Source organism: Oreochromis niloticus, linkage group LG11 (genome assembly GCF_001858045.2).
Source record: "Oreochromis niloticus isolate F11D_XX linkage group LG11, O_niloticus_UMD_NMBU, whole genome shotgun sequence".
NCBI lineage: Eukaryota > Metazoa > Chordata > Actinopteri > Cichliformes > Cichlidae > Oreochromis > Oreochromis niloticus.
Window position 1 is genome coordinate 33,852,944 of NC_031976.2, and position 19,775 is coordinate 33,872,718.

Here is a 19,775-nt window from a genome sequence, read left to right on the forward strand (position 1 = left end):
CAAGAGGGAACTGCTTGCTTCTTTCTCTCTCTTGCTCTCGTTGTCCCTCTCCATCTCTCTGTCCTCTCTGCCGTCCCCCTGACTCTGCCTGGACTGTGGAAGCAATGCAATTAGACAAACACAAACAGAGCTCTTGAAGCTGGAAAGTGCTGACTGTCCACTGTCCGCAGTGTTGGACAGGGGCGGCGTTTAAAAACATTATTTTCTTCGTGGCACGTGATTCTTCCTTCAGCTCCGTCTACGGCAGCCCAGAAACAGTTGAAAGCAAAAAAGAGAGGGAAAAAAAGCCACACAAACGAACATTCACACTTGTGAACTAATAAACTCTGTACTTTATTTCATCAAATGGACTTCCTGGCATTGGAATGGAGTTCACGTCGCGCCTTTGTTTGATTGGCTCTGCTACTTTGGGTTTAATCCTGCTGGTTTGGGGAGTGTTTGAGTTGGATTACTCCATCGTTGGGCTGGGGTACTGTTTCTCTGGCTTTGACAAGATGGTGTGTGGTGGTTTGTGTGCGTCTGTTTGTGTTTTTTTGGGGGGGGTGTCTCTGTGTGTGTGTGTGTGTGTGTGTGTGTTCTTCCTCACTACCGAATCAGCTGAAACCACAGACAGCCCAACTGGAGCGCCGTCCAAATCCCTCTGCATGCAAATTAAAAACGCAACAATAAACGTGGCAAAGGAACAAGGTGGGCACGCAGGCTTTATGGCCCCCTCTCCCCCACCTTTCTCTCTCTCCTTCCCTCCCTTTATGTCTCTCTCTCCCTCTCTTTCTCCCCCTCTCGCCTTCCTCCAAAACCCCTCCTGGGTTTGATGTGGCTTATGGGAGGAGTTGGAACAGGGGACAACCAAACTGCTGAGTTATCTCTTGCATGCAGTGTGGCGGCGTGGCTCTGCCCTCTGTGTGTGTGTGCATGTGTGTCTGCGTGCAGACCAGCAGCACGGTGTAATCCTGTGGAAATGAAAGGTGCTGCCGCGCACTGGCCGGGAGATTACAGCGCCGCTCTGTCGCGCTGCCAGGACAGACTACCCGGCTGAGAGAGCGGCCCTCTGTAACACACACACTCACACACCTCGCTGCTTGTCTTTGACGCCGCGTTTCCTCCTCGCTGCTTTTTGCTCCCCGGCCATCCCTCCTTCTTCATCCACTCTTGTTCCTTTACAGCTCTCTTCTAGCTTCACTACAATTTCATACCCACATCACTGCAGGCCCCCCCACTTCGTTACCCTTCTCTCTCCCACGCAGCTCTTCAGTGCGTTATTTCCTTTCACTCTTACTCACACACTCACACACTGGCCTGCTGAGGTTTAGGTCATCACGTCTGACCACGTCACTCAGCCCCTGTAGAGCCCTTCTGTCTGTGCAGTCCTCAGTCTTTCACTCGGCTCCATGAGCAAACATAAACACACATTTAGCAACTGTGACCGTGAGGCGTTTCTATTTGTAAAGAAATGAAAGGGAAGTGAGATTAGTAGTTAGAATCGAAGTAACACCAATGTTACCAACGCTTTAAATAATAGTTTGACCAAACAACAGTTCTGATCATTTTTATGATCTAGCTACTTTAGTTTATTTTTATTTTTATTGTGTTCTCCCTTTATACTGGGGAAGCAAACATTTTAAATTTGTCTTATTTTGACAGCAAAACATTGATTGACTTTGCTAAGTCTTCATGTTTTTTGCTTATTATGTGGATATCAGTCAACAACAGCAAAATCTGATGGTACCAATAATAAGCTGACACATTGGTGCATCGCTACCTGCAGCTGTTTTTATGAGCAACAATCCTGCCCACTGATTTCTTGGTCATTTCAATTTGTCATTAGATTCGTATGTGTATTGTATCTTGATCTTCAAACATCCAATGAACATATGAACTCAAACATCTTGATTATTTTAGCAACTGATTAGTTCCCTATTTAAACAACAAAAATTTAATATAACAAAGACAATAAAATATCAGAGCAGTATGACCAAATGATGTGATGCCTCTAAAAGGAGACCAACTTTTATCATGCATGTTTAAGTCACGTTTTCAAATACATGAACAACTACGAGTGAAATACATGTGAGGGGGTTTCTGCCTTCCCCGCTGCACTTTGAGTGTCAGCGTTTCCTGTGTCGGGCTCTCGCTGAATCTTTTAATCACCAAGGTCAGACCTCTTTGTGCATTGTATTAATCAAATAAAGCCTTTTCTTAGTGCACTTGTCTTATACTGTTCCTCAGCTCTGTCTTTCATGGCCCTCTGCTGGAGCATTTTAAACATGGGAGTCACTCACTTCCTCCCAAGGGTGCTACTCAATATGCCAGTATGTCTTTCTTGTCATATTAAAATGTTCCCTCCTGCTGTGCTGCTTGACCTTGGCTACCTTACGTCTTCATCTTCAGCTGTGTAACAAAAAAAACCGAGGGTGCATTTTATGAGTGTGGTTTTAGTTTTATTTTGTTCATTTTAGTGCAAAAATGTGTTAATTATTTTGAAATGGTGTCAGAGTGGCTTTTTCTTCCTCACAGTACTTTGATGATTCCGATGGAAGCAGCTCTGTTTTAAGGTTTAGTAGTGTGGTTGATTGTTTGGCCTTATTAGGGCTGCAACTGTGCTTAAACATTTTGGAGATCACGGTCCAAACTGCAGTACATTCCATTCATACTGATTTGTATCCTTTTTCTCCTTCCTTCCTTTCAAATGTTTTTCCAGGGTTGGCTCTGTGAGCTGCTGCGCTGGAAGGAGGATCCGTCTCCAGAGAACCGAACACTCTGGGAGAACCTGTCCATGATCCGACGCTTCCTGAGCCTCTCTCAGGCCGAACGTGACGCCATCTACGAGCAGGAGAGCAGCGCCGGCCAGCAGCACCACAACGAGCGGCCGTCGCACTTGATGCACATTTCCAGTGACCAGCTACAGGTGAGCGTGATATTTATCACAAGATTATGACCTGTGCCTCTGGGCAAGGCACCGAGCTAAAACTACAGCAGATGTGTTCCAGAACATGAATATTGAATCACAGCAAGATGTTTCTGGGGTTGAATCCACTGGTTGGCTGTGGCTGATCACATGTTGGGTTAACTGCTTATTCTAAACTGCCCTTAGGTGTGGATGTTAAAGTAAAATAAAAGGTGCTCCCCTCCCCCAGCTCTTAAAAAATGGATAGATGGATCACTAATTGCTAAATCAAAGCAATTTGATTATGTGTGCTTGTGATTTGGATCTTTTTTTGGTACAATTTCTTATGAAAAGTAGTTTAAAGATATTATGTAACAGTGGAGAGAATCATTTTTAAAAATCCTAATGGAAGTCTGATTATTGTATCTGTGCATATCCTGTTTTCCAAAGGTCTGTGTCAAAAATAATTTAGTAAAAAAGAAAAAGAGAAACCTTAATTTTCCCCATTTGACTTATTCTTTCAGTAATTCTCCAGGAATTCGAATAAACAGCACTCAGGAGTTTCTGCGAACACATAAATTAACAACACTGCAACACTTAAAAGTTGCTACTTTTTAAGCAAAAACCGTTTTCAAAGATATCATTAGGCTGAACTTGCTTAACAGAGCTGCTTTATAAGAGACATCTGGCAGATGAATAGAAAATAACACACAGGCTCGGTTAACGGTCGAAACATCTTAATGAAGTACAATAATACTTCTATTAAAAGTCTGAGCCACAGCAGAGTGGTTGATTAGTTATTTGGTTACTTGGATACAATGGCAGCGTTTCACAAAGACTGTCATTTACTGGATATAAATAAGGTAATAGGATTTCTTTGACAAATCAGTTTGAGCAGCAGATATGGAATGAGGGAATTTTGTGCATACTTTGCATGCAAACGTAAAATGGTTGCAGATTGATAAAATAGGATTATTTCTGATTTAATGGTGCAGTTTCACAGTGTCCATAAGAGGCTGGTGTTTAACTATTTTGTGCCGCTCTTTCACTAACGTGATACATTAGCCAAATTAGCTCACATTTGCTCAACAAGAACTATCCCGGCTCAGTATATGGGTACAGTAAAAATCACATCTTTGGGTGCATTTATGCAGCTGGCAAGCAGAGTCCCTGCAAAGTGCTGTTTTGCAAACTTCATTATGAAACACCTATCTACAGTGTCTGACTCAGAAATGAAAATAAAAGAGCGCCCATTTTGCGGGGTCAATAGAGACCACGAGTTGCCCACTCACTCGCTCTCCAACCACACAATGAGACATTTTACGAGTAATGTGTCATGTGTTTACACTAACGGGACTCTGACGGCAGAGCGAAAGCCATCGATAGCATTCTCACACGGCGGCAAATCAGCCAGACCATCGCGATGTGAATTGTGCACAGGGAGTTTGTTTATCACTGCCGGGCAATAGAGGCCGATAAGCAGCACAGGATATAATAGAGAGGCCAGTTTGCCTGTGAATTCCCAGTGTGCGTGGAGCCGATCGTGTCACTCATGTGTACGAGTATCTCTGCTGGTGTGTGGCTGTTGCCTCCTCTACCCCCACAATGAGACTCAATCTCCCACTACCAAAAAAGGAAAAACATCATATCTGCAGAACTGATTGCATTCAATGAGATATTACATGGAAAATTCCTTCAACCAAGTGCCTGTTCTATACACAGCAGGCCCATTTTTCCTCACAACTCAATTGATTTTAATGAAAGGCCTTATTAAGGCGCCGATAAGTGTTCACTGATAACATCCCCATCTCCTTTCTCTTCCCTCTTTCCTTTTTTTCCTCACTGCAGGCTCAGCCGCCTCAGACACAGCAGCAGCACCAGCCCTCCTTGTCCCTCCACCCCTCCCAACAGCCCTTGCAGCAACAGCAGCCCACCACCGGTCCCCGGTTGCCACCTCGCCAACCCTCCACCGCCTCTCCGGCCGAAACGGAGGACGAAGGCAGCCGCGGAGGGAGCATCAAATCCCGCACGGGTGGAGGCAAGATCTCCCTGGAAGCTCTGGGTATCCTGCAGAGCTTCATCCAGGACGTGGGCCTGTACCCCGACGAGGAGGCCATCCACACCCTGTCAGCCCAGCTGGACCTGCCCAAGCTCACCATCATCAAGTTCTTCCAGAACCAGCGCTTTTATGTCAATCACCCAGCAAAGGCACCCAAGGAGCCCATTAACAACAGCAACACCACCACCACCGCAGCCATCACCAACAACACCACCAGCAGCAGTAGCAGCAGCAGCAGCCCGGCCTTTGAGGAAGAGCTGACGGACTTCAGGGAGAGCGGAGAGCTGCTGAAGGAGCTGGATGAGAGCACGCAGACCAACAGCACCATCTTCTCCATCAAGATCGAAGAGCAGCTGGGCCGAGGCGCCGAAGCCCAGTCCGAGTCGGAGCACGAGGCCAAGGAGTAGGACTCTCCCTCTGAAACATGTACTTAGAGTTTTCCTGTGCACACAGACTGGTGACTGTGCTAAATGTAACGCTCTGGCCGCCACAGAAACACCACACTGCAAACAAAGAAAAGTAGTGTTTTCAATCAGTACAGCATCTGGACTGTATGAGGAGTGTTCATATCTATATATATATATACATATAGATATATATATATGTATATGTATATGAACTCACAGTGCGAAATGAGTGTTCACACACTGGAAAGCCCATTTCAGACTCAGTAATACAAAAAGTACTACTTTTTCGATTTTGTAAAACTTGTATTATTCACTGTAAAGACTGATGCATCATTTAAATAATCTGCACAAAAAAATTATTAAGTATGTTGCCGTGGATATTTGCTGACTGCACTCTATGTCTGTTGTTTTACACTGACTTACTTTATCTTTTTGAGCTACTGATAATATTGAAAAAGGAAAAAAAAAGTTCCCCTGGAGTTTGCTAGGACTTCGATAGGTGTTTACGTATGTGATGTTTAACTGGATTTTTTTTTTTTTTTTAAGAAAATAGCAAATGAAATCAAGGACCATGTGGATGACAAGGCCTTAATTATGAGGTATCAAGTCTAGAGCCTGCTGGCAGATTAGTTATTCTTTTTAAAAAGCGCATAATGTGATTATGGATCACTCCAAACTCTGGAACGCGATCACCCAGCCCAGGTGCATCTACGAGAATAGCTCAGTCTCTTTACATATTATTTGTTAGGGAAGAAATATAAATATATATATATATATATAGACATTATATTGTAACTGTAAAAAAATACAGTCTTAAAAAACTATGCCAACAAATGCCTTGTACTATACGGCACTGCCGATGTTAGATTATTTTGCAAAACCTTGGTCACTGTAACTTTCTGAATCGCCACACAGTTGGAAATGTGAATTTCACAATGTTTATGTTGTCTGACATTATTTATTTGCAGTTCATGCAGTGTTTCTGATGTAATTACTTTTTCTAAAAAAAAAAAACTAAAAAAACAGTTTATGTTTCCTTGTGCGCGCTCTCTCTCTTTTTTTTATTCCACCAATCTTGTTTCTATTTATAAATGTAATTTCAGTGGGCAGTAAAAACAAGAAGTGTCTTAAACGTTTTAAATGGAGAAATGTGCTTTAAAGGTTGCCTATAAAAAGTGCTGTATGTCAAGCAACTCATGCTACAAGCTTCACAATTAATGTTGTATGCAATTTTTACTATCATGCAAATAAGCTTAGGTAAAATGACTAACCTATAGAACACCTTAGAAAGAAAAACATATGCAATCTGTGTGAAAATCGATGTCTGCGATGTGTCTTCCTTTGGTTAAGAATCCAATTCAAAAAGCTACTCCTGTATAAATATTCTGTAAAAAAGTGTTTCTTTTTTATGAGTTCATTTCAATGAGAACACCAGTTATTTTGTTACGACTGACTGTTTTATAAGTGTTTCTCGGTTCCTTTCGGCAGAAATGTTCTAACTAGAAGTGGTTATTGATTGTTAATTACACAATTAAACTGTTTGTATTGTACCACAGATTTCTTGGCATTAACTTGACCAGGCTCTTTTGACACCAGAGGCGTGTTTGTCTCCTCTGGAAACAGAAGAGGAAACAATGTGAAATGTGTTTTGTTTTTGTTTTTCTTGGTTTTCTTTTTGCTTTTTTCTTTCAAGTTCTGCTAAGAAAGATCAACTCCAGTTACTGACTCATTCCGCTGCGATCACTGAACCCATGTCACTTGTAATATCTGTAAATATCACATCTTATGAATCATTGATTGTTTAATATTGTAAATATATTTGAAGTTTGTGCAAAAGCTCACCGTACAAAGCTGAATCGCCATTCTGTCATGCCTCTTCCTCCCAAACCGACTGTACCGGGGCTCTTCTGCTGCATCTCCACTTCTACATGCTGAGTGTTTGTGAACCACCTTTGAAATCTGAAATAAATAAATGTTAGGTGTGAACACCTGTAATAGCAAAGCCCTCCGCACGAAGTTCAGCTATAAAACAGCGCAGGTGTCCTGACCTTGCCGTAAACCCCAGGCGAGGCCAGGTGTCTACACCTTTAGGAAATTACCCCCACCCGTTCACACCCTGAGATATGTGCCAGCCTGTGTGGGCCAGCGTTCCCTTTGTGCTGTGCTGTTTTTATCCCATAACTATAGAAAGAAAACCACAGTGCAACCTTGTGTGTGTTCACGGGAAAAGAACAATCAAACAAAACAGACATATAGAAGTGTCAGATGCTCTCGAGAGGACATCCTTTTGTCAGAGGTGATCAGAGGGTACACGATAAGTGTTAAGAGGTGATAAAAAAAACATTACCGCATGTCACAGAGCAAAGAGGCGCCATTATGCTTCATTATTTCTCCATTTTGACATTACAAATGGCTTACTCACTGACAAACAGAGGTGAAGGCACCAACAAACAGGAACTCTAGCGTAATACTCCTCCTCATTATCACTGTTTTCATAAGGATCAGCTATATTTGCCGCACGCTTACAAAAGGTTTTTCTACACAGATGGCTAATACTTTGCTCTAACAGTGGTTCAAGACTTGATTTCTGATGTTTTCTGGAAAAGTTCAGCTATAAAGTGAAATATCCTACAGAGGGGTTATCCGGTGTTCTCCAGCAGCTGTAAAAAAGTCTTCGGCAAACATGGCGTTATTTCAGGGGATCGTGAGCTGAGGAGGTTTACCATGACAAGAAAGAGCCAGTTCTGTGCTAGATGCTGGAGTTTCACCACGGGTGGGTATCATGGGTGATTGCTCAGAGAAGACTGGCAAGCACCGAACAGGTTTGATACTCCATCTCCATTAGGCTGTTCGCTGGCTCTCCACGGCACCAAACGCACTTCAAAGACTTTCCCAGATGTCAAAATAGAAATCATAATTACGACAAGAATGGTGACTGATGAATCACTGACTCCGTTACCCCCGGGCGCCTCATGCTGTTGCTTATTTGGAAAAAAATTAGCAGGCTACACAAATTTACCAGAAAGCATCTATAGATGATGCCACATCATACTGTGGTATGCCACCGGTGGAAAAAGAAGCCCAGCAGATACAGTGTCTTCTTGTGATATTTGTGGAAATCCTCAGCATCAGAGCAAATAAACAGCTTCCACATAAAGACGTGGCTGGCAGACGGTGGGCAGGAGAGGCTGAGGTCAAAATGCCAGACAAAGTTTAATTTTAACTAAATTCACAGGTATGTATATTTGGATGTCACGGGAGGTATCCAACTGTAAGCTGAGATATCCTGTCACATATAAAGTGATATTTTACCTGCAGGTCATAGCAGCTTAAAGGATTTGGTGTAGAGCTTTACCTTACATTTCCACAAACCAGGCGTGGAAGTTCAGCAATAATGCAACATACACAAAAAAGTCTGTTTTTTAATTACATGTCAGTTTTACATTCACAAATATATAATATATATTTTTATTACATATTTTTTGACTGACAGCTATTTATCTCAATTAGGTTTAGTACTTTATGTTAAAATTATGTTATCCAAATGAATGGAAGATGCACATACATTTTTAATATTTGGTCCACATATTTTTTAATATATACAAAAGCCTGTGATGTAAAAAGAAAAAGAGGACATTATCAAAGTGGATAAAGAGTTTTAAAAACCTGCACTTAATATTCTTCACAAATGTGTCATCTTAATGTAGCATCTTATTTTTAGCATGTTTTCAGAGTTAACTTATTTTCTGTCTGATAACTAAATATGTCAGTGCTGTGCTGTAAAAGTACCTTCTGTGCTCCGTCAAAGAGAAGCTCCTGAGTGAGGCCTTTAATTCCAACTGCCAACATGTCAGATTGTGGTGCTGGGCGGCTTCCAGGTTTGTGGTGAAAAGTGTTTAAGTACAGTATTTTAAAAAATTGTACATAGCTACACTCCACCAGCGGTACAAATAAAAAAAAAGAACTGAAGTGACAATTTAAAATCAAACATCCCTGATGAAAAACCTACAGTAGGAGTACGTTATCCCACTAATGTGTATTTTATATTTCTGGGCTGCACAGCTGCACGATGGACACATTCAAAGAACGTATACATGCTCCACTGAACACAACCCCCCAGGGTACATGCAAAGATGTCAATCAACAATGAACATTAACACTTCACAGGCGATTTGAAGGAAACAGGAGTTTGAGCTTTATGAATGCAGATTTGAGGGAATGCGTCATATTTTGTGTGTGTGTGTGTGTGTGTGTGTGTGTGTGTGTGTGTGTGGTTTTTTTTCCACTTTGTGTTATCATAACAGAGACTTAGCAACTCTGAAAAAAGAAAAAAAGAGCTCTGAAAGTGTCTCAGTGTTGGGTAAACCAGGAGAAGGGCTCACGGCTTGGCCCGGTCCCTCACAGGCTCTCTGTTTCGTAATCGTTCACGTGATATTTGATCCAGTGTTTGCACTCATCAGACTAATAGTTAACGTTCAGCACTTAGAGAGAAATTCTGAGAATTTTACAGCATCATGAGGTGGTATAATTTTATTTCATAGTGCTGGGGAGAAATAGGACATCTTACTAGGAAAACAGAGGTTAACATAAGTTTTGTGCAAAGTGGTTGTGACATAGAGCGTGACCTTAAAACTTCCATCCAAAGGAAGCATTTGAAACTTAAAACATGGAAGGAAGATGGACTGTGTACACAATGATATATGACTGTTCAAAGATGTGCAGTTTTGCATTGCTTCAGACCGTGTGTAGCTTTTTATTATTTATTATTGTCAGATCAATTGCCAAGGACTTTCCAAGTTGCAGCAGAATCCAATTCAATTCAAGTTTTTAATTCAGGTTCATCTATATAGCACCAAATCTCAACAGCAGTCTCCTGAGGGTGCTTTGTATGATAAGGAATAACACAGAGAAAACCCCAACAAGTAACCCCTTCTGAGCATGCAACAGTGGGAACTAAAAACCCCCTTTAAACAGGAAGAAGCCTCCAACAGAGGGAGGGACAGTCATCCGCTGTGACTGGTTAGGGGTGATGGGCGGAAGACAGAACAAAAAATACACTGTGGAAGAGAGCCAGAGATTATTAATAACTAATGATTACATGCAGAATGGTGTATATACACATGGAGAATGAAAAAGGTGATTGAAGAAGAAAGATGTGCCCAGCAGCCTAGGCAGCATAACGAAAGGAATAATAATGCAGAAGTGCCAAAAACTGCATTTCCCTTAGTAAGCTTGTTTCAATGGTGAGTGAATCCTCGCACACAGCCTTCATAACAACTCCAAATGGGGTGATGAAAAAAAAATGTTATTAACTCTTTCATTTAAAAACTGGATCTCAGACATGACCACTTTGACACCTGATTGATCAGATAGGCCTCATCTCTGCTATTTGAAGTCGCTAAACTGGACCTCTTTGTGTTTGTGCCTCTTTGTGTTTGTGCCTCTTTGTGTTTGTGCCTTTTTGTGTTTGTGCCTCTTTGTGTTTGTGCCTTTTTGTGTTTGTGCCTCTTTGTGTTTGTGCCTTTTTGAGAATTTTTTTTAATGTAATTATTTTACAGTTGATATAGCTCACTTTGTGATACCAACCAAGGTCTGTGCTTCAGTTTTGGTGAGTGTCTGTTACTTAGCACTACTACTTAGCAAATATCTATGACAGTGCATTACACTCATATAGTTTATATGTAGACCTCGCTAACCAAGATTAGCAGCATTAGCTTGCAACCTCAGCTTTTAATCCAAATATGGTCACTTCTAATAAAAAACAAGATGGTGGTGGCCAATACAAACCAGTCCCTCTTTTGCACATTCTTTATTAGTTACTCGTTTGTTACATGCACTCTGAAAGGGTAGTGTTGTCTGAAATAGAAGCGCTGTGCTGTGCACCATATATAGCGTGCAATATGTGACTGCAATTGCTGTGAACAGTTTACTACACATGTAACACATGTAATGTTTGCTCTCACCTACAATGATGAAAAAATCTGCTGCAGTTAGCTAGCTGCCACTGATTTCATCATCATTATCAATAATAACTGAAATCTTTGCTTGCCTCGATCTTTCAGCTATACAGCCAGGATATTGACTGTTGAAGATGTACAGTGCTCCACACTCAACTTTTTGATATTTGAGTACACCGTACAGATACTCACTAACACTTAATTCTGATGCTGATAATGCAGTTCATTGTCAAATATGGAGGTTGTTCCGCCCCTATCCCCAAAATGAGTAGCAACAGTTAAACAGGGAAAGAGATGAGCTAACAGTATCTTTACACTGACTTTCACACAGCTTCACAAGAGTTTCAAGTGTGTGGTGGTAGGTATATCTACTTGTTATCATTCCAGCCTGTGGTCACTGTAAGACATAAGTTAGAATAGTTATTGGTTTGGGAATTAGCATCAATTAGCATGTTCAGTGCTCTGGTAGGGTTAGCTTGAGTCGGTACTATGGGGTTAACATAAACTGTACATAAAAGATGGAAGTAGGCTCTGTGACTGATTTTGGACTCCCCACTTTGAAGTCTCAACGTTAGCATTGGCCAGGTGCTTAGACAATGGGGTGAAGTGCTATCATTAAGCTATAAGCTAAGGCTTGCAAGCAAGGCAAGCCTAGCCACCTAGCTCACACAGCCCCAGTTCATGGTTGTTATAGTGTTTGTGTTTTATTTTTAGTCTTGGGATTTTAGATTCCTGCTTTGATTTCTTTATTCCAGTATTGTGTGAGTCTTGGTGTTATTACTTTGTTCATTTTAGTGATGAGTTTCCATTTTGTGTTTTTGTTTAGGTCTGTTATCATTGTTATCTGTAGCAGTAGTGGTAGTAGTAGCAGTTGTTTATTCCTTAGTCCCTCTGTGTTCTCTTGTTTAGTGTTAACATTCATGGTTATTAGTGTCTTTGTGTTTTTCCTGTTTTACTTTGAAGGTTAGTTTTCTTTTGTGTTCTGTGGTAGTTTTGTTTCCTGTCTGTCTTTGCCTGATTCCCTGATTGTTTTCATCTGTTGTTGACAGTGTGGCCCTGTGTCTCATTCCCCTCCTGTGTCTAATCCCTAATCAGCCATCTGTGTGTGTATAAATAACCCAATCCTCCCGATGTACTTTGTCAAGATGTCTCCTGCAGCCCAGTTACTTTGTTTCCGTGGCTGTTCTTAGATTTCGCTTCTTCCTTGTGTTTTTGGATACTTGTTTACATTATGAAATTTCTTTTTTTAATGTCCTTGTTTTACGTCCACTTCACATCTTATTGCACTGGAGTCCAAAACTGTTTTGTATAAGGTTGAAAACATGCTTTTAATGCTGTAAAGTTGGGCACTTTAACATGGGAGTCTTTGGGAGCCAGCCCCTAGCGCCCATTAGAGTTTTTGGCAATTTCATATTGGTTTCATTTTTCAGTCCTGGACATGGCTATGAAGCTGCGTGCATTATTAAGCTTTGTTTTGGGGCAAATATTGCGTTCATAATGTCCATTGCTTATATACAGTCTATGTCCTTAATTGGCCAAAGGGAACATGACAAAATAGTTTAATTCTTTTACACACAGTTAAAGCACAAAGCAAAGTTCACCTCTGTTTATTTTCTGCTGCAGTCCTTGAATAATTCCTTGGTTTACACAAGATTATAGGGAAAAGTCACACAATCAACTGGAGAAAGTTGTAGGTTGTTTATTTACACTGTTTGCAAAGTAGGAAATCTTTGCTCGTTAGCAAACACAACAACAAGGGACAGTGATGTAGACTGTTTGCTTCTGATTGTTCATTGTTGTGTTTGAATAGATTCTGTTTAATCACATACGTTTTTACGCATTTAGTGAAACACTCTTTTCACTCATGCCATGTATTGATAAAACACATGAGCTACTTTTAATGCATTTATTTACAATCACACACTTTTATATGAATATACACAATATATCTAATTGCACTTCAAGGACTAAACTTTGCAGTACCAAAGCTGCAAATGGTTGTAGCTTTCTGCTAACACAAACACTGACGTACCAATGCATACACATGCTGATGTAAAAGGTCTGCAGCAGATTTATTGGGCAGTGTCTTTGTTATGTTTCTGCTACGTTTAGCTCCAGATTAATCGGGACGTTACACTCAGGTTCCTGCGCCACAACATCGGCAGGTCTGGCTCGCATAGCGGAGTCCTCTGTGCCTACCCGCGAGCCCTCGGGACTGCGCAGTAAATCAAACAGGAAATGCAGCAGAAAGCCTAATAAAGTTATTCTAATGATAGCAATCTCTGCGGGATCACCACAACGTAAATTGGGAACTTGTCTCTCCCTCGCTCCTATGCCAAGCTGCTTGGTAAGAGCAAAATGACACACTTCTCAACAAATGTAAAGATGCAGAAACAGGTTAGAGGTGTGGAAATTAATGACATTCATCACAGAGTTGATTTGTGCCCTGCTCTCTCGCTCGTTGTTTTACGGTGATAAAATTAAACACGGACTGACTCAAGGTGTCCTTCTGGTCACATTCACATAGAAACATTACACTCCCATGCATATATTGTCTGATTTATGTCACAAGTGGCACATGCCTGTGCTTTATCCTATTATGTCATCGCAAGATGAAGGGCTCATCTCACAAAAGGTTTGCAGATATCATCTTTAGCTCGTTTCAAAGGGTCTAACCTGGCGCACTTTTAGAAGTAGGAGTACAATAATAGTCCATTTCTGGCCTTAAAGGTACAATCTACACAAACCCCCCCACCCACAGTCCATAGGTTAACCGTTAACTGATGATTGTAAATGTATCTACAGATATAGGAGAGATAAACTGACACCTGCTGTTTGAATAGAAATTCATTAATATTATTAGAATATAAAGCAATATAAGGCAATTTTTACCGCTACGCTAAGGTACAGAATTGTCACCAGACATGCACGACTGATATCTATAATGTCCAACTCACCTGGTTACAAATAAGGGTACAACAGCAGTATTTTTATAACATATGAGGCGTATATCACACAAAATTAATGCACACAAACAAGAACATGTGAAGCAGGGCTGCTGAGGATTCTGGAGCATGCGTTGGTGATGCATGTCCATAACGACAAATTAAAGCCTAAAATGATTTTTTTGTGATGATCTAGTGTCTTTGCCTCTTCTCAGTTAACGGCCTGCTGCCCAGGTAAACTGGTAATACAGATTTTTTTGTGTTTGTATTGAGGGCGCTGCCCTCATCTAACAGATGTTCCTTTTTACAGATGCCTCATCTCCACACATCACCCTCGTACCTGAAATAAGTTCCCACGGCTATGACATCAAACATTGGTGTAATATGTCAGTCATAGCTGTGCACAGACATTTTAGGAGGCATTTGTTCAAACCGAAAAAGGAGCAAATACATAAGTATAATAAAAAAATGTAAAAATGAAGTTGCACAAAGTAACACAGCTTTTGGTTACAAACTTACTGAGTTATATTTCATTCAGCACCCCTGCAGATATTTGTCAGATCAAAAATTAGTATATTAGTAATTTATAGATTGTTAAAAATGATCACTTTACACAGAGATGATGGTCTTTTATGTTCAATATTTCCATATTTATCAAGAATATGCAAAAACCTGCCCTTTGGTTTTTCTCCAATTAAAAACTGCTAAACAAAAAAGTGCTTTGAATGTTTAAGTAGAGCAGGAGAGTGTCATATAAGACTGAGTCCATTTAACAATACTGTTTTTGATAATATCTGTATTAAAATAATGTGTAAAATTTAAGAGAAAGCAAAATGGGTATAGACTGAGTGACACTTAAAGTAGACTTTAAGTCCACTCTAAGGTTCTGGACTTTCATATTTGCACTTGTAAGGTCTCTGTGACTCTGCTGTCAATATTCCAGGCAAAAGGTGCAAGTGTTGAACGACCTCCTGGGCTCATGCACGTGCCTGGTGTCACTTCAGAGTAACTGGCTTTTTAATGCTAGATTACAGGTTTTTTAACCAATACTGAGGTTGCTGTTACATTTGGTGTCTGGCAGTTGTATTGTGTTATGAAGGTTTAGTCAGCCATGATGGCTGAAACAGAAGAGCTGGAATTGAATAGAAGTACTCCATGAGCCGTTATAGCAATATGAACTCTGGGTGAATTAAATGCACAGCGCTGCATTCTTTCCTTGTTGCCCTTGTGGGCACTTTGAGAACCCTAGGAGCGTACCACTAAATGTACAATAGGGTACTTTATTTTCTGAGAGTGTAAGTACCACATTCCACTGCTTGTATTTATGTTTGGGGCCGACACCTATGGCTGCCCTTTTATTCGCCTCCACTGTTTCAGACATAACAGCTTTTGTTTGAAGTCTGGAGGCAGACACAACAGCACAGCGGTGGCTCCATGGCGCTCAGACCCTTCCACCTCTGTTTACAGTTCAAGCGTCTCAAGCATAACGTTGTGAAACGGGCAGATGAACCTAATAAGCCTCCAAGAATGTTGGCATCTGCAAACTTAGGGATGTACGTATGAGTCCATTCACTCGCCTTGTTGTCTGAAGAAATGGATATGAGTATTTTTCAATGTATTTTTAAAGAATTGAGCAATTACATTTGCTTTTTAGGAAAAAGCAACGTAAATTTGGGGATAGAAGTGAGCTGATATATTAACGAATGTTGGTTTTTCTGTCTTTTTGCTAATGAATTATACCTGACTGAGCAGCCACTGTAGCAGGCTGCTTTAAAATTACAGCGAAAATCAACTACTCTCTATTTATCGAGTCTGCGGCCTGTTGTTCATTTTCTAGGAATTTAGTTGAAGTGGCCACTTGTTATTTGAAGTACTAATTGAACCCATTTTCCTTTTCTAAACCTGTCTTACCACTTTCATTTTAAAGCAATAACTCATCGATGAACAACACCACTCACCAGGCTCCACTTGTCACAATAGTTCCACTTATGCATTGACCAAAACAGACTCAACAGTGAAAGTTGCATTGCAGATTTTTAGGCCGCTGGCACGTCAAAGTGCCTCGCCACTTATCGGTGTGAATTATGTTTAATGTATTCAGTGCGAGGCTGTTTTTAAAAGTAGAGAGCTGAAAGCATCTCTGTAGGTAAACTTAAGGTATGAGCACTCACCCAAAATCAGGCAGTTTAGGAGGTCTCTTCACAAGCCTGTCCTTGGAGGTTTCCACACTCCGGCCTTATTAAATTCAAAAACAAAAAGGAGAAAAATCCTATTCAGTCTTTGTCTTTGATATTCCTAAATGTCTTTAAACCGTGTAGAACCTTTGCAATATTTGAACCTTATTGAAGTTAATTCAGTGGATTTAGGTAAAGCATGCTTGCATCTGCGTCAGTGTTTGTAGATGTGAGTTGTGATCTTCCAATCATGGGGATGCTTATCCAGGAGAAGTTGACACGTCCTGGTCGGCAATCTGCAGAGGAGCCGAGGTGCAGATACTACATTCGAGCATTTCTTTCCCCTGATCATAATTGCACAGTGACAGATGGGCAATGGTGGAGCGCACAAGTATACAGCATGCATAGAAATGTGCTCATAGCTCCAAACAGGAACAGCTTTAAAGCAGTCAGGTGGGGTTTTTTTAGACTTTGCTTGCCTACCCAACACCTACGTCTTCACAGCTGAGACGGAGTTGCATTAACAACTGTCAAAAGTTCCAGGAAAGCTGCAACTTTGAGATATGAATAGTTGTAAATCTTTGCTGTTACAGGTGAATGGTGGAAATTGTGACCCTTTTTGAATCAGACAGTGTCTCTTGTAAGATAATGGAGCAGTTCTGAGGCTTCTTGCCACCTTTCCCTCCTCGACAAGTAAGCATCAAGTGAAAGCAGGGAGAACAGAGAAGAAGCAGTTAAATTGCCTTAACAGCTGTGCAGGGTATGAATAACTCGTTAGCTGTGTGCATTTTAAGTCATCAAATCCCGAACCCCCTCACCTAACCCTCATTTGCAAAGGGGACAGGAGGGAGGTGCTAATTAAAGTGATAAAGAGAACAAATCTTATCAAATCTGCTGCTGGATTTTTGTTAGAAGGTGGGGTGGAGGTGTTGGTGTGTGTGTGTGTGTGCGTGCGTGCAGGTGTGTGCGTGTGTGTGTATGTAGAAAAAAAATCTATGGTTACATCTGTATTCTCAAACACTCAGGAAAGGTGCTATTTCATGTTTAATTAATTAAGCAGTCTCTTTAACTGTATCTTGACAAATGTGATGCCAATTAGATAGTGAGGAGAAATTGTTTATTGCTAATTAATGGTTGATTTCAGGGGAAAAGAAGTTAAATCCTTTGGTATCATACCTTTTCCTAACTGTTACATTGTAAATGAGCATCTACATCTTGCTCTAGAGTGAAAATATCAACTTCACGCTGGAGGGTCAGAGGAAAGTTTTTACTGACTCGTTGATGGTTTACATGCAAATTTGTAGCTGCTCGAAACTCCTGTTGTGAAGCCAATCTTCCTTCAGACATTTGTTTGAAATTTCAGTTAAAATCCTTAAATTTCATTGTGAATATCTAAATATCTTCCCCAGAATAGGTTTAATAGTAGTTAATGTGGCAAACACTGGTTTAAGTCAATTTTGGGGAACGGCTGTTGCATTTATGACATCTGTACAGTAACAAAACCATGATCTGTACAAGACAAAGTCCAAAAAGTTGAGAATATTTGAAAAATAAAAACACAATGCAAAAAAAGTTGTCCCAGTCCCAATAATAGACTGGAAAAGTGCAGTGCATTTCATATGTGTAACACCTGATGATAGCATAGCACATCCCACAGCCAATTAGGTTAAATGGCAACAGGTCTGATGGAACTTGACTGAATATTTAAAAATAAAAAAGCTTTCTAGAGAGGCTGAGTCTGTCCAAGATCATAAGGTTTTGAAAGAATGTGGGAAATAGGGTGAAAATTCAATTTCTTCACAAAAAAATAACAGGACATAAGATGAATATGTACAATTTAAAGAAAACACAGATGATTAATAAGTTTCTTTGTGTAAATTGTTACATGGACTCACACAAATGTTAATAAGTTTAAAAAATATATAGAACAACATCCAGACATTAATTTACTGATTTAAGTTCATCCATCCAAGTCCTCATCCACTTCACATCTGTGAAGGCACCATCAGTGCTGGATGATATGCATCCAGATTTTACAACAACATATTCTGCTGATCATATCACAGTAGCATGGCACTGTATTAAGTGTTAAAATGGGCTGCCAGCAACAAAGGAAGGACACAAATGCTGCAATACTATTTTTAAAAAATACAAAACATCTTGCTTCAAAATTTTGATAAAAGATTAAAATCTGGTCTTGTTGCATCATTAGCCTGGCATCAGCTGAGCTGTCCAGGGTGTACCCCACCTCTTACCCAATGTAAGTTGGGCTGGGCTTTCCCCCTGACCCTAAATTGGATAAGCTTAACAATAGATGTGTCATGGTTCTGGGTCCTTTTGACCCAGCATTTTGAGTTTCTTGTGTTTTTGTGATATTTAGTATTTTGGTTTTAGGTTCATTAGTAGTCTCAGTCTGAGTTTTTTCATGTTCCCTGTTCAGTTCCTCGATTATTGGATTCCCCCCTGTGTCTTTGTCCTGTGTGTCTGTGTTTTATTCCCTTTGCCTGTTCCCTTGTCCCTCTTCTTGTGTTCCACCCTGTCTCCCCAGTCGGTCGTGTGTTTCATATCTGCATGTTCCATGTCCGGTTGTCACAGTCTGCATCTCACCATGTTTCCTGTTTTACTTTGACAGTACATGTCCTGGGTTAGTGTTTCATTTTTGCTTTCCTCCCTGTCCCATCAGTTCTAATGTGTGTCAGCTGTGTTCCCCATGGGTTTCCACCTCCCTCGTTACGCATCTCCCTCTGTCCGGTGTCGCAGTCTCCCTTATTGCTGTGTGTTTCCCTGTGTGCCTCTTCATGTCTTTAGTTCCTGTTATTTCCCAGTATAGTTTTGTATGTGTTTCCCTTTCAGCAAATAAAGCTTTGTTTTGAGTTTAAGTCTCGTCTCCGTGAGTCTGCATTTTGGGTCCTTTCCTGCCTGCATTACACAGCCGATTCATGACGAGATGGATGCATGCCGCAGCATTTAAACAGCATTTGAGCTGTTTGTGTTGTACTTTTTCTTTGGGTTTTTATAATATTATGCAGCAGGCTGGTTCAGCATATTCTCATCCCGAGGTGTGATGAGCCATTTTCTCAAATGCCACCTGCATCTTACCACACAAGGTGTCCTTGATGCACTGGCCGTGGCAATAATGGCCACGGAGAGTTAAAGGTCCCATTTTTTAGAAGGCGACAAAATCTACATTAAAAGGGTTGAAGAATCATGGTGGCACAGGTTTATCAACCAGGAGACGGTAGTGCTTGATTTTTTTTCAGTTTCACTCACTGATTGGGTTTGACACTAAAAACTAGTTGGTTAGTTGTAAGCACTAAAACCTTTTTCCTGAGGTTAAGAGAAAGATCAT

The 19,775-nt window shown here is 40.7% G+C and overlaps 1 protein-coding gene and 1 long non-coding RNA gene across 9 annotated transcripts in view; one reads left to right on the top strand and one right to left on the bottom strand.

Annotated features, from left to right (window-relative positions):
- satb1b (SATB homeobox 1b) overlaps positions 1-7,206 on the top strand; it is a 104,758-nt gene extending 97,552 nt beyond the window's left edge. For all 8 annotated transcript variants that reach the window (XM_013268416.3, XM_025911226.1, XM_025911227.1 and 5 more), the window contains 2 exons: positions 2,699-2,905; positions 4,733-7,206. In XM_013268416.3, coding sequence (XP_013123870.1) covers positions 2,699-2,905; positions 4,733-5,350 — 825 coding nt within the window. In that variant the 3' untranslated portion in view covers positions 5,351-7,206. The remainder of the gene's footprint in view (positions 1-2,698; positions 2,906-4,732) is intronic.
- A 5,838-nt stretch (positions 7,207-13,044) lies between these two features.
- LOC109204124 (uncharacterized) lies at positions 13,045-16,496 on the bottom strand. The gene is made up of 2 exons (XR_002063684.1): positions 16,424-16,496; positions 13,045-13,522 (listed from the first exon to the last, which is right to left on the bottom strand). It is a non-coding gene; the product is annotated as an uncharacterized LOC109204124 (long non-coding RNA).
- Between the last annotated feature and the right edge of the window lie 3,279 nt (positions 16,497-19,775).